We start from the raw sequence: 15,676 nt of genomic DNA, 5'->3' as shown, positions 1-15,676 counted from the left end.
GTTTCGGTTTTAGTTGACTCTAATCCTGGCACCATTGACGAATCCTTTAATCATTTTTTTTATTTAGACAGATACTTAATGATTACTTGCAGCTACATACGACCAAAAAAATCAAATGTCAATTAATATGTTTGTTTAATTCCTTGTGTAAATGAAGATTTTCAAAACGGAACAAACGCAAAAGACAATATGATTTTGCAATCATAATATTATAACCCCTCTCAGAAAAACTCCAGTGATATGGAAACTGATTATCGGTCATTACATTGATGACAACCAAAACGAAGTCTTATATCGTACTTGTCCCTGGAGTCACGTCAACAAAGACAGTTTAAGTAGGTAAGAGATACAGTTAGATGAAGAGTATACAATATAAATCTCTTAAAACTCATAATTGTCGAGTGGCGGAATACAACTTAACTTCTGACGGACAATACCCCTAATTATAGTTGTAATCAGATTAATGTTGACAAGTCTTTGATGAAAAGGGTCATCCTATATAAGTACACTGTAGTTGATATTTCCATAGTCGGTTAACCAAGTTGCGATCTATCGGGTCTTGTTTATCCGAATAACGCAGTATATACAATGTACAGGTCGTGTGCCAAAAGTCTTCGTAATTTTTAGTTTTTGCTATATATTCTATGTATTTTCACTTTTTTTTCTTCTTATATTCTTCCCGATCTCATCTAGGCGCGGATTTTAATCAAATTTGGCATACTTGTAGAAAATTATCTACTTTCAGCTAATGATAATTACATAATTTTCTTTTATGTACTTTTTGAGAAAACCGTATTTCATTACCACGCGAAACTTTTTCGTTGCCATTTTGGTAGGAATAAAGTGGTGCACAAAAAATAAAATTTTAAAACAAAATATCGGAAAATAATACAAATATTAAAATCTACCAATAGATGAGGTCAGGAAAAATCAAAGAAAAAAATGTAAAAAAAATACAAAGAATATATAGGGAAAAAGAAAAATTACGAAGACTTTTGGCGCGTTACGCACATGATAGGACCAATAACGACAGGTCATGACAAACAGGTGAATACTACCAGAGATTTAGCCCCACATACACATAGGAGCGCTACTTTTTATTTGCTATTTTACTTTTTCCCCGCAACATGCTTCCACTTCAATTCTACTGAGAGAAACATCATGCATGCTAAAATGGACTAGTTATCAGAAACTTTCAGTTCCAATTTTTGAGGGAAAAAAAGAATGGCCATTTTGTTGCCATAGTATGACAGAGATGTAGATAAAGTATAAATATCATATCAATGTGATCTAGCCGAATGGAGACTTTTCACCATCAATTCCAAGGAACTGTACGTAGCTAAGTGAGAAGAAATGCATTTTTATCCATTCTCGTGCTTTGAGATTAAGGCAGTGAAATGAAGCACGATTTGGGTTTCATTCACTTTTGGGATTTTTTTTTTTTTTTTGTACTAGTAAAATTGAAATCATTACACAATTTATCGTCTTTATTTGAAGAGGTTTATATAGGTCAAATCTTATTTTCAGCTCATTTCCTATTAATTATTACTTTATAATAACAAAATGTTTTCAAGAGTTGATGCATTATACTTCATATGCCTTCAAACTGGCTGATATCTGTTCTCTGTTTCTATAATCTGATTAAAATATAAATCCTTTAAAACTACTCCGTCAATAGAGGATCTGACAACATCCCATAAAGGGTCATGTTCGGATGACCATTTTACCACATGTACTTCAGATCAAATGCTCTTTTTACACCTTGCTACATCAATTGAAAACGCCATTTCGTTCCAGTGAACATTTACAATTAGTTTTGTTGTGCTCTTTTGACTACCTACACGAAAATGATTCTGGCGGCTTTTTTTTCAAACTTTTTCGTCCCCTGAAATTCAATCTCAGGATTCTGCAGGCAGCAATTCGTTTGGCCTTTTCCAAAGGTGACCGGGACGTGATGCATGACCCCTAACTGGATGTTGTCAGATCCTCTTATTAAACGTAGTGATAACAAGGATCTGTATTACAGCAGCATGCCAGCTTTGTTCAAACATGACTTTCATTCAAAATTACGTCAGTTAAATCTTTAAATGTGCCAAAATCAAAACACAAAATCAAAGGACAAGGCTATTAGAATAAAAGGCAAGGTCTTTCGTACATTTTCATGTAACAGGTTTTTTTTTGGTTAAAACTCATGTTAAGAAGTGCACAGGTCAAGGTCATTGGATCAAAGGAAAAGGTAACTTCTGTATAGTTTAAACAGTTGTGATACAAGAGTATGAAGTTGTTGATATTAAATATCAATTTACCAAGGTCAAGGTCACACTAAATTACATCTACATTTCCGTTTGCTAAAAATCCAACTCTGCACGGTATTAAAACTTTTAGGCCTACATTCGGCAATAATACCCATCCCCATATTATCCTATCATTTATTTCTAGGGTAGGGGTGTTATTGTTAGTAGTATATTCTACTAATACCATACTCACCAGAAACAAAACATATTAAGATATGTATTTTATTTTACTCACTCTTTATAACGTTCTTGATATAATGAAGCAATATTTGTTAGAATTGTCTTACAACATAAGTCAACTGACAATTGACTACAGGTAAAAGTCATGGGTATGTAACTTTTCAACACCAATCTTCACAAAAATAAAACAAAAAATCTATTTCTTATCACATAAGATTAAAATCTCTTTATTTTTTTTATCTTATCTCAAGAAACTCCTGGTTTCTTCACACTTTGAAGGTCAAAACTACATGTAACAAAATATTGAAAACATGACCTCATCAAAATCAAGTAGAATTGGTTTTTTTACAATCCTATATCAAACAAAAGATTTTGTTATTAGAGCAATGCAATAATCATCAATACTCTATTTTCAGATGCAAATTATTCTTGAAGCATGCCGGACTCCTGACATATTGGTCTTGATTTCAAATAATTACTATAAAAAAGTCTTATGTGAACATTCTGGTCAATAGTAATTTTTGTACAAAAATCATACAAAATGTTAATCATTAAGCTTCACATGATTTATAATCTATAATTAGATTAATTTGGCAAAAATGTTCTGTGTTAACAACAAGTTTGCATACAAATATTTTCATAAATCCCCAAGCTCCACTTCTGTAAATGTATTTACTCTTACCGTATTCGACCCAATAAGCGCCCAGGGCCCTTAAAAAATTGATGAAAATAAAAAGGTGCTAATAAGTCAAAATTATTGCAAATTTATACCGTTTTATGTAGTTTTGGTAATTATTTATGCCTGGGCAATTGAAATTGAGGGCCTCAAAAAGGGGGAGGGGCGCTTATAGGAGCATGGGCGCTTATTGGGTCGAATTAGGTATTTTATAGTTAATTTCCTATAAACATGGAAAAAGTAAAGATTAAAGTTCCTGTCCACAGTATAGGTGTTGAACCAAATCAATACAGTGAATGTAAACAAATACTTGACATGTGAAAGCTGACTTCAGTCAGCCATTAAATATCAATACTTAATTGAAATATTCACATCAAGAATAAAATAATGTATCCATTATTCAACCCAATAAGCGCCAGGAGAGCTTAGAAAATTTGGAAAAATTGAGGTGGCGATTGATTGAACCAGAATTACACCTACAATTCAATATGTAACAGAACAAAACAAAATGTATGTTATTCAAATTTCAGTCTGCATTTAATGAAAACAAAAGTTTTAAGCTCTAGTAAGTGAGTTTAAGGTCTCAAAGTGGAGAGGAGGCATTTTTATGATTATAAGTGCATATTAGGTCAAATATGGTACAATGTTTTACAAAAATCTATGATAAAACCTGTTATGTTGGTAAATCTTTCCGTGTTGCATCAAAACATAGTGTAAACACATTAACACAATTCCATAGATCGCACATCAGCCACTTGATGATTTTTTGTTAGAGTCGCTGTTGAATTATCCTGCATCATTCTTGGTGTTTCACAGAACCATGAGAAACCAGGCCAGAATCAACATCATACCACCATATGGTGTTACAAATCGTACTTTGTCTTTTCCAGTTAGAGCGTATACATAACAGCTTCCACAGAACACAGCCGTACCCATCGTCATCAAACTTCCTACCTGTAAAATACATGTAGATTTAACACATTTCAAAAATCTACCAAACAGTGTCATATAAATTAAATTCAGGCCATCTATCAAAGACAAAAAAAACACCTTTGTCCATGTAAAAATACATGTATTCAAATCCAGTTGTCTGAATTTGCAATAAATGTCCATATAGTTAGGTTGGGGGGGCAACTGCCCCCCCCGTTGCCCAGGACGGGGGGGGGGGGGGCAAACATGTCTTTTTGCCCCCCCATTTTCGCCGACTGAAATTTTCTAAAAATGCTTATTTGAAAGAAAAAAAGGGTCCTCCTGCACATTTTTCATACTTCATTCTAGAAAATTTTCCGCTGCGCGGCGCATTTCCTAAAACGTTCAAGCACATAATGTCAAACCTTAAATAGTAAAATATCAATACACACGAACTAGGCTAAAAATGTCCATCAAGGGATTCTATGGACTATTTAAAGATGTCTCTTAAAAGATCAATTTGTTTATATGTCTTAGCGAGACAATTAATTCATTTTTTCATGTTACACAAAATTGTGCTGATGGTGTGAAACCGGTAATTTTATGACGACACTATTATCATTTCTAAATGCAGGTAGCCTTTAATCGAAAAATTACCATGTTAAGAACGCTTAAATTATAATCATTAAAATACATCGTAAAACTCATCTCAGCCATTTTAGATCGTAGTTTTTTGCCCGGGGGAGACCCCAGGACCCCCCCTCCACCCTAACACCAAATTCTCGCGCCTTTGGGCGCTCCCAAATTCATAAAAATGCATCGTAAAACTCATCTAAGCCATTCTAAAACGTAAATTTTTGTCCGGGGGAAGCCCCGGACCCCCCAAACACCAAAATCTCGCGCTTTCGGGCGCTCGCAAAATAATTAAAGTACTTGTAAAATTCATCTCAGCCATTCTAAATTACAATATTTTTTCCCGGGGGTCAGAACCCTAAAACACCAAAATCTCGCGCCTTCAACGCTCACACGCTAATTTGGCAAATTTGCGTATTCGTTAATTTTCCCTTTTAGCGACCCCACTGTCTATATATGTGTACAATGATTAAATTTAATGATATATGAAAAATGTACATAAAGCATATATGGTTGGGAGTTGAATTAATCTCCTGAAGGTGCGGCGGCGGGGGGGGGGGGGGGGGGGGGGGGGGGGATGCTACAAAATATTGAGGACCTTTGCCCCCCCATTACATTTCCTCTTCCTACGCCACTGAAAATTAGAAGCTCAAACTTTTCAATGATGGTAATGGTGTAAAGTATAAGTATCTTTTGTAACTGAAGCAAAATACATAATCGTCTGCTCCTGTTTTTGATAGAGAAAAATACCATTTGTCAGTGGTGGAGCATTTTTAAATGATTGTAATATTTTTTTGTTTGTTTGATTAATTAACATTCTATTAACAGCTATGGTCATGTAAGGATGGCCTCCCATGTATGCTGTGGGTTGCTTTGTTTGTTTGTTTGTTTGATTAAAGTGAATAGTCGGGCAAAGAATACCAGTATAAATGCGTTCATTAGCCTTCCAAAAGTTCTCATTTATTAATACGACCAGTTCTGACCATTAAAAGAAAGAAAAGTTGAAGTATTGAAAGCGAGGCTGCGTGGAAATGTAACCAGGGACATAGTGAGCCGGGAGGACGTTTAAGGATTCCTGTACTTTAAATTAATTTCTTGGTACGCAGATAGATTCTGAAGAGAGATTTTATTTTTCTATTTCATAATTAATAAATTATACTGAATACATTCACACCATTTTTACCGAATTTAGCCATCCTTGCCCGACTGTTCACTTTAATTAACGTCCTATTAACAGCTATGGTCATGTAAGGATGGCCTCCCATGTATGCTGTGGGTTGCTTTGTTTGTTTGTTTGTTTGATTAATTAACGTCCTATTAACAGCTATGGTCATGTAAGGACGGCCTCCCATGTATGCAGTGTGTTGCGTGTATGTTGTGAGAGGTGCATGTTTTGGGAGACTGTGGTATATTTATGTTGTGTCGTCTTGTATAGTGGAACTGTTGCCCTTTTTATAGTGCTATATCACTGAAACATGCCACCGAAGACACCAAGCAAGACACCCCACCTGGTCACATTATACTGACAACGGGTGAACCAGTCGTCCCACTTCCTGTATGCTGAGAGCTAAGCAGGAGCAGAACCTACCACTTTTTTAGACTTTGGTGTGTCTCGGCCAGGGGACAGAACCCAGAGCCTTCCTCAAAGGGGCAAACGCTCAACTCAAGGCCATAAGTTAGTCGGTGCCAAGGGAGGCATTAGGGTTGCGTGTGTGAAGTGCGACGTGCGTGCTTTGGAAGACTGCGATATATTCATGTAGTGTCTTCTTGTATAGTGGAACTGTTGCCCTTTTTATTATTCTATTATGGCCCTTTCCAGAGGGAACTGTTCTCCTATAGTGTTGTCTGGCGAGGTATAGTCCCAGAGTCAAAGACGAGGGGACTATACCTTGCCAGACAACACTATAGGAGAACTGTTCCCAAGGGAAAGGGCCATAATAGATTAGCACATCACATGGCATTAATTATGACGTCATATATTTGGTCGCCTGCTCATTCCCAGGGGACTATGCTTTAGTATAGTTCCCGTAGTCAGGTATAGTCCCCCGTAGTCAAGAAGGACAGAGAACTGTCGCAAAATAGACCATGGCTGTTATCCGATAGCATTCCTAGTAATCATCATGTGATGAACTAAAGTGTTCTATTACTGAAGCATGCCGCCAAAGAAACCAAGCAACATACCCCGTCCGGTCACATTATACTGACAACGGGCGAACCAGTCGTCCCACTCCATGTATGCTGAATGCTAAGCAGGAGCAGAAACTACCACTTTTATAGACTTTGGCCAGGAGCCTTCCACACAGGAGCGAACGCTCAACTCAAGGCCAAAAGTGAGGCGGTGCCAAGGGAGGAATTAGGAAAGATAAAGTCAGTTAGGAAGAAGAGAAAAGATAAGATCCTAAATTTAGTCGCCTTTTATAATCATCCAATAGGGGCAGCAGGTACAATTCTAACGCCCTACTCGCAGGGCAGGATTGTAACAACGGGAGGTGCTCATAATGCACCAAAATGCAAGTTGTGGACGATAAAAGTCAGCCAGATTTTAAATCTTTCTGAACTCTTGGTACATAAATCTTTTACAGTAAACATGCATATGCCTTTTATCTTGTGAGACACATTATTATGTCATAATTCACATGACATGTAAAAGACTCGCAAGTTCATATATATGGGATACAATGCTGATGTTAGAGACATCACATGTTGCAAAACAGGGTTATTTCCATTGGATGGGGGGGCGTTCATACAACTTCAACTCTTCTTCAGAAAAGGGGAGGGGCACTTATAGGGGGAGGGGTGATATTTAAGGCAAATACGGTATATGTATATGTACAAAGACCAGCATGTATATATATTTTGAAGTTTTGAACACACTATTTTGTGTTCTCCATATTGTTTGCTCTTGAATCTTTATGAAGAGGTGGTCGCTAAGACAGGTGTGAGTGTAAATAATTTTGAACTTACCAGTACGGGGCGTCTACATAATGGTGTCCCTAACAGAGCCACAGAATGGATCAGGTGGAAATTGTTTCCTATATCATATATCTGAAAGAAAGGGGAGATAATACTGAACACTATTATCTATCAGGTGCAGAGAGTACATGTACATGTATAAGCAATGAAATGCATATGCTGATGTTACATAATGTTCTACTGGTACATTGAATCATGCTACTTTAACTTTTATTCAATGTACAGTAGAGTGGTTTTTTCAAGAGATTATTTTTTTGGGGGCTAAAGACACCAATTATGAAAATTTTATCTTTATACGCTTTCATTTGAACAATAAATTGTCAAGTAAGCAGCTCTATCAGGTGATAAATTGTAATTTTCCATCTCATCTCATGATATTAGTAATTATATATAACTGTGCTGTGAAAATTTGATTCCTTGTTCCTTACCCTTTTCTTCTTTTCCTCTGCTTGGCTCATACCTGACAACAAGACAATTAAATATATATATCATTCAAATCACTTTGATGTTGATATCATAACTAAAATTGGTTTATTAATTGCACCGTCATGATTTGGATTAATTAGGACCAATGACAATATTCATGCAAGATATGAATATACAGAGTGTACATGTACTTGTACAATAAAGTAATAAGATACATGTATGTAGGATGTGCATTGTATGCGAAGTAATTTCAACGATTCTTCTATACATGTATCTATATTAATCGATCAGTGATACAGTACATAGTGTACATGATGCATATGTACATGTACGTTGTACGTACATAAAATAAATGTATATGTTTTTCTAGTGATGCTCTGAGTTTTCTCTACCTACTGGGCATGAAACATCCTTAAATGATCCTGGTTGTAAATGAGACATTAAACAAAACAAACTCAAACTTGTGCTTTCAAATATCTAAATGCAATACACTGTCTGCACTTAGTACATGTGTACACCTGTACACTGAAATGTCGCTGTATTTTTTCTGATGCAATCACTGTACAGTCAATTTCCAATATCATTAATCCAATTAATTGCATTATGACAAATTTATGCAATGCATCCCGTGTTTTAGCACAATTGTAGAACGGTTGTTCATGGCCCAGTGTCAGTGTTACCTGATGTTATGTAACTGGATTTTGACATGTCATTTGGGAGAGTGGGTCACATTTGTTTGCATTGTGAACTGATAAATTGGCTGTCTCAACACATTTCTTCGACATGTACAACTTTAATTATCTTCGATAAATAACCAGAGCATACCATGAGCTCCATAAGCTGCCATGCACACTGCAACTGAGCCCGAAAGTCCTGCTAGCCTCACAAAATTTCTACCGGCTAAAGCCATGTTGGCCTCTCGAATGATCACCGTTTCCACTTCCTTGACACGCTCTGGTAAGACAGCGGGGAGATAATTGTACAATGCTTTAACGCTGTCTGTAACAGACTGCATCTTCAACACATCGGGAGAATAAATCGGTATCTCAAATCACTTGGATTACTCAATGTTTTCTATGTTTCTTGTTCAATGTTGTTGTAACTTTGAGAAGAAGACCACTTCCGGTTAAATCGCTCATGAGGGAGATAACTCTAACAAAAAAAACCTTGTCATCGGAACTCTTGCCCAATATATGCACTGAAAGTTTTGTAAAACATTTCATTGAAAGTAGTCAAATTTCGGACACCTTAATAGTAAAACCTTTGTATGCTTGAAACCTATCCACATACCCCCACAACTGAGGTATGAGCAGAAAGAGAATTTTCTTTTCTTGCATTTATCACTTGAAACTCGACATAGATATTAAATTTGTGTTATACCAGGCCAAAGTAATCAGCAATGTATAGCTGTTCGAATTCAGACAGGGGTGTTCATAATTCGGACATAGGGGTGTTCAAATTGCGGACAGCAATTAAAAACCAATTTAAGTAAGTATGATTTTCATATAAAACATGTATATTGTTACATAATCATGAATTTCATGTGAGCAAATGTACCTGCATTGAAATAAAAAGTTTGTTGAGTTTGTTTAGTTAATATAATATATATCTTTTGTAACTTTCATCATATATATATATACCCAGATTTTGGGCTCAATGTGTAAGTACCCTTAAAGGCTTTAGCTGATAAACATGTTCCCTTGTCTACTTGCACTTTTATTTCTAGGATATAACTGGTTACCCTAGTTACTACTTCTACTTTTTATTAATTTTATAACTAAGGAAAGCTCTGAATTACTAAAATCCATTCAGAACTTTACAAATGTTATGAATATCGAACAATATTTAAGTATTGATCGATTATTTTGGACTAGGCCTATTTCCAAATAAGGAAATTTTCATAATTAGTAATGGGTGTTCAAATTTCGGACACCAAACTTTATATAGGTATAGACTAGTGATGGTTAATTCCCACTGTATTGTTTATTTTTTACTCAAAATACAATAAATGATGTGTTTCAACAAACAAACAAAATAAATAAAAAGTTTAATGAACACACTGAATAAGACATGTTTGACATGGAGTTCCATGTTGTGTCATTAGACCAGTTCATTTTTGTATAATCAACCGCAGGAAAGGTCGCAGTCACATATTCACATTCAAACTTACAATACAAAATATAATGCTCACATATCTGTTCTTCAATCTTGTTAATTTTCAATTTGAAAATAAAGCATAGGTCAGTTACAATGACATTTTATTAAATATCTGGACTATTTTATGAGTTTTTAAGTATTTTCTAATTACTGTCCGAAATTTGAATCCGTCCGAAATTTGACTACTTTAGGCTAGGCCTATGCATGGTTTTTTATATACTGGTATTTGACAGTAAAACAAAGAACACACAACTGTAAGAATATGATTGCTTCATTAAAAAAGTTACATTAAAAACTCACAAACAGTGAGAACAAAAAAAAAATGTATCAGCAATAATGCCAGACTCATTTCTAGTGTGACAATATTAATTTGACAAGAAAGAAATTACACCAGGTACAAGTATAGGAACCCTCAGAGGATCAGTCTATGTACATTTTAAAAAGACATTGTGATGACAACAGTCAACTATCTAGAATTTAAAAAAAAAATGGGAATCAGTTCAATGGAAAAAAGTCTGAATTTATGCAGAAATCGTTCACTTGACAGAAAAAATAGTTTGCTGATCTAAAACTCACCCTTGTTGAACTAAAGATATTTTTTTGCAATGAATACACAATTTTTGAGTGTCACTTTTTGGCGACCCGTAGCTTTAGTCCTCTAAACCTATATTATTAGCGTTGTTTTTTTGGCTAATATATAATATTTACAGTTTGCAACGACATGGACTCGATAACCATTCTTTGGAATAACGTCACAAGAAAGACTATATAGAGGTTCCTCAACAAGTAACTGTTGTTTATCATGTTTATCAAACTCGAGTTAGTTAATTTTCAAAATTAACTAACGAGAGTTTAGATAAACATGATAAACAACACTCACGCGTTGGGAACTTATTTATCCCATAACTCTATATTTATACCGTCGTGACCATTTTCTCGTTACCGCCATACAAGGTGTAGTGATAACTGCCCGCCAGAAAATATAGTGCCTAAATAGAGAGCAAATAATCTATTGATTAATACTTTGAATAAGCAACTACCTATTAAATAGTAAATACAATGATATTTAAAAGAAAATGCGCTATGAAAAGTAGCCCGAAGTTGAGAGCCAATCGGAATCAAGAGATCTTGGATTTGACCAATCAGAGGCGCCGTTAGGTGGAGTTTTTAAACATAAACGATAACCAACTGCTATGGAATTTATCACATGGGTTTTCCATTGTGAAACATGCATAGTTATGGGATAAATTTGAATACTTTATAGTAATACTCTAGTATGGCCTATGGTCTGAATAATGCCTGCGTTCAGGATAAGTCAATATGAAAGTTTGTTATGTTGGACAAATTCAATCATGTGTGACGATTATTTATTAATAAGTTGAATCTAATAAAAACATATATTGTCAGTAATGGTCCCGTTGAAATAATGTGAACAACATACGCTTTTCTTCATACATACAAGCATAAAACAAGTAAAAGCAAAAGTAAGCAAACTTTGTCGACAGCAATTTTAGATAGAGATAACCATTCTCAAATAAATATGTATACAAAAATGTGTACAGAATTATAAAAAAAGAAATAGTCTATGTGGTACACCCATTCATTATTGGATGGACACAGCATTAGACACAATTATAGTATATCGAGAATAATACAAATGAGGACAATTATATAGTATATCGAGAATAATACAAATGAGGACAATTATATAGTATATCGAGAGTAACACAAATGAGGACAATTATATAGTATATCGAGAGTAATACAAATGAGGATAAAAGTTAGTGAATTCATGCTCAGTGGATAAATGGAAATGGACATACATGTACGTATACACACAGAACAGACAGAAAGGCATTATAACTATGCGTATTGATAGACGAAGAAACGCTGAAGATTGCGGTCGGGGTGGCCTCCGCTTTCAATGCGGAGAATTTTTGGATGAAATTTTACGATTAGAATTATTACTCCATCAATTAAAAAAGTTTCAAAAACTTCAAAAGATGAGGAGTATTGTAGTAAGCATTGCCCCCTTGCCCTACCCCCCGTAAAATGCCTCGATGTCGCTTTGGATGTTATTTGTTGATCGTGGACACGACGTACTGTTTCAAGTGTCTCGTCGTGCTATATAATACCGGAGTACACATACTCCAACAATGTTAGAGGTTAACATGACGAGATATTTTTTTAACATCCATCTAATGTTATTTGTGTGGAATAAGGCCTCATACACGTGTAGGAATAAAGTGCACACAGCCCTTTGCTTATATATAGGACAAGCAGGCGAAACTTAAGTCTTAAAAACTGGCATTCTCTCTATTTTAAAGATATCTATCGTGACAAAGTGTGCTTAAGTCTATACATTTGTATTTGTCAAATGTTTTGTCTAGTTCTCCTTTTACGCAGTTTTTTGGCCCAGACAGGACTTGTGATAATTGTATCGCCCGGTTTGAATTGCCAACAGCAGATTATGTAATTACAAGTTTTGCTTTATCTGATTGCAGCAATGTGAACACATCAGCACAAAAACTGGCGGTTTATTCAGTGTCAGACTTACAGAAAGTTAATGATGAAAACCTGCACACAAAAGAATCATATACTGGTACCTTGTATGACTCAGAAGTTTGGCGTCTTTCTCTTCTGTTATGTTATAGAAGTGACCTTGATATTTAAAGAATATATTTCTAAATGTCCCCCGGATTGGTACGGGGGTTGACCTAGATTTGTATAGAGATGACCCCGATATGACCTACATGTTGAGTAAATAATAATGGATGATGACACGATGTGATCTATTTATATACATGTAGAAGTTAATCTCAATATGACATAAATCTGTATGAAGGATGATTTCGATTTGACATAAATTTGTATGGAGGGTGACATAGATTTGTATGGAGAGTGACCCTAATGTAACCTATATTTGTATTGAAAGTGACCCCAATTTGTACAGAGGTTGATCTATATTTGTATGCAATGATAAAAAGTGACCAGAAACACTGACCTATATTTGTGTTGACGATGACCCAGATTTGTATGCAGGGTTGAGGGTTAATGTGTTGATATATTATTTATTCGAAATTTTGTTTTCATTAAACGCATTTTAGATTTAATAAACGATTGATTTATATTCGTTAAAAATACTATTTTTTATCACAAAAGCTTAATTTTCTCTGTATCTTAAAATGTTGTGATATGATACTTACTTCCACTATATATAATATTCATCCCTTGACATGCTTCAGTGAGATAGCACTATAAAAAGGGCAAGAGATCCTCTATCACAAGAAGACACAACATGAATATACCACAGCCTCCCAAAACACGCACCACAAACTTCATACACGCAGCACAACGAATGCATGGGAGGCCGTCCTTACACGACACTGACTGTTAATAGTACGTTAATTTAATCAAACAAACAAACAAATGTTACAGAATTAAAGGAAAAACTAAAAGTTTAATTACTGTCTGAACATATTTTACTTTTTACCAAGAGTGCATTACGTACAGACCATGTAAAAGATAGGTTTTATCAGTCTTTTTTGTCTATTCCCATATAAAATATAGTATTGTGAGTCTGTCTATTCCCATATTAAATATTCCGTCTTTGCATATTACAGAGTTAGTTCCCTTGCGGGTAGGTATCGATTATTACGTCATTATTTTGTGAGCGCAATTCACGTCATTTTCTCCGAAAGGTATGACGTTACGCTCGCAATAGCATGACGTCACAATCAATACTTACCCGCAAGTGCAGATAACTCTGTAATATGCAAATCCGGAATAGTATTGTGAGTCAAAGGTAAAATTTATTATTAAATCTCTGTATAAAATATTGATTATATCAAGCGAAAAATTCAACTTCTTTTTAGTTGATGAAAAACAAGATGTAAGAAAAGTAATGCTTAAAGTTGCTTACCTATTTAGTACGCATATAACTGAAGGGAAGTTGAATAAGTGTGTGTGTTTATGAATTATAAACTGCATAAGTAACTACAACGTACGTATTTGCCATATCATCATAACCGACATTAATATTGACATGGTCTGTTATCTCTCCCATTCATATATAAAATGTATGGTTGTATATGTATGTAGAATTATGGGTCAAAGAAGTATCATCAACGGTTGTATTCCAGATAACACTTGGTCCTTATAAACGTACACGTATGTCTGTAGGATACGAATTACTTGCAGTAGGCCTAATACTTATGGGCATAGGAGCTTGACGTTCTGTCAATAATATATAGCATAAATATATTTATAAAAAAAATACCACCTAATACTACTATAGTATTAAGGGGGTATATTTCATATATTTATACTGTATATATTATTGACAGAACTTCAAACTTCTATCATATGAAGCAAAGAGGTAATTCCAACGGTGACGATAACATAATGTCGAATTTTCGAGGCGATCTGCCCTTTATCATGACACAAAAAGAACAAATATATGTAGAATTATATTTATAGAGATCAAGGCTGCCACATTTTAAAAAGTTATATGTGCCATACTAGGCGAAAATTTTGACATATTATTTTTTCTTCAGTAATCTTTTGAAAACCCTCGGGTTTAATGAATTAAGCTATGAACATTATTCGATGCCTTATGAACTTAAGTTACAGCACAGAATTTATACATTGTATAGTTCTTGTATTTCTTTTCATGTCTTGTTAACTGTATGATGTGAAATGTAACTGTAGACCACAACTTGGCTTGATGGTCAGACTCATTTAACTACGCTGTAGATATGTAGACATATTGCTTTTGACAGCACTGTCAAATATCATTTCCAGCTCTCTTTGTACTTGTGAAATTAAAATCTCTGAAATTCTTAAAATGTTGGTGATTTTTGGTGGTGAATGAAATGTTAAAAGCTTTTCTTGATTCGTGAGTATGAAAATTATGGCACATACTAAGTTAAAGAGAAAAAAAAATAAAAAAAATAATAATGAAATAAAAATAAGGAAAAACAAACAAAGGAAAAAATACAATTAAAAGTCATTTATTTAAAACAGGAGGAAATATTTCACTTGGATCGAGTGTCTGTAACCAGGAAATTATTATATTAGGTCTTTGATCAAGAAAGCTAATAACGGAAAATTTACATATTTTATGCATCACGGAAACTCGTTAAATAACTTTTGTTATACACTGCATGCTACCTACATAATATATATATATATAAGTATGAGTAATAAGTACTGTAACATACAGAGAACAGTAGTGGAGTGAAGACGGATTTCAGCACCATTTGATTAATTAGATACACATGCGTGTAACATGCATCTGTTGGCTGATCTGGCTAACTACGTAGTACTTATACAAACGTATCTGGTTACTAGAGAAAACCTGTCTGACCAAAAAATGGTAGGGAAATATAAAACGAAGGTTAATGAGTCTTCATTATTCCTTTTTATT

General features: G+C 34.6%; 1 protein-coding gene across 1 annotated transcript; it reads right to left on the bottom strand.

Moving 5' to 3' along the window:
- Positions 1 to 2,673: 2,673 nt before the first annotated feature.
- On the bottom strand, positions 2,674 to 9,246 carry LOC138307333 (transmembrane protein 256 homolog). The gene is made up of 4 exons (XM_069248020.1): positions 8,917 to 9,246; positions 8,094 to 8,125; positions 7,657 to 7,737; positions 2,674 to 4,104 (listed from the first exon to the last, which is right to left on the bottom strand). The coding sequence occupies exons 1-4, from the start codon at positions 9,104 to 9,106 to the stop codon at positions 3,961 to 3,963; spliced, it is 447 nt and encodes a 148-aa protein (XP_069104121.1). The 5' UTR covers positions 9,107 to 9,246; the 3' UTR covers positions 2,674 to 3,960.
- Positions 9,247 to 15,676: the final 6,430 nt, after the last annotated feature.

Source organism: Argopecten irradians, chromosome 14 (assembly GCF_041381155.1).
Source record: "Argopecten irradians isolate NY chromosome 14, Ai_NY, whole genome shotgun sequence".
NCBI classification, from domain to species: Eukaryota; Metazoa; Mollusca; class Bivalvia; order Pectinida; family Pectinidae; genus Argopecten; species Argopecten irradians.
This window is presented reverse-complemented; position numbering and strand designations above follow the sequence as displayed.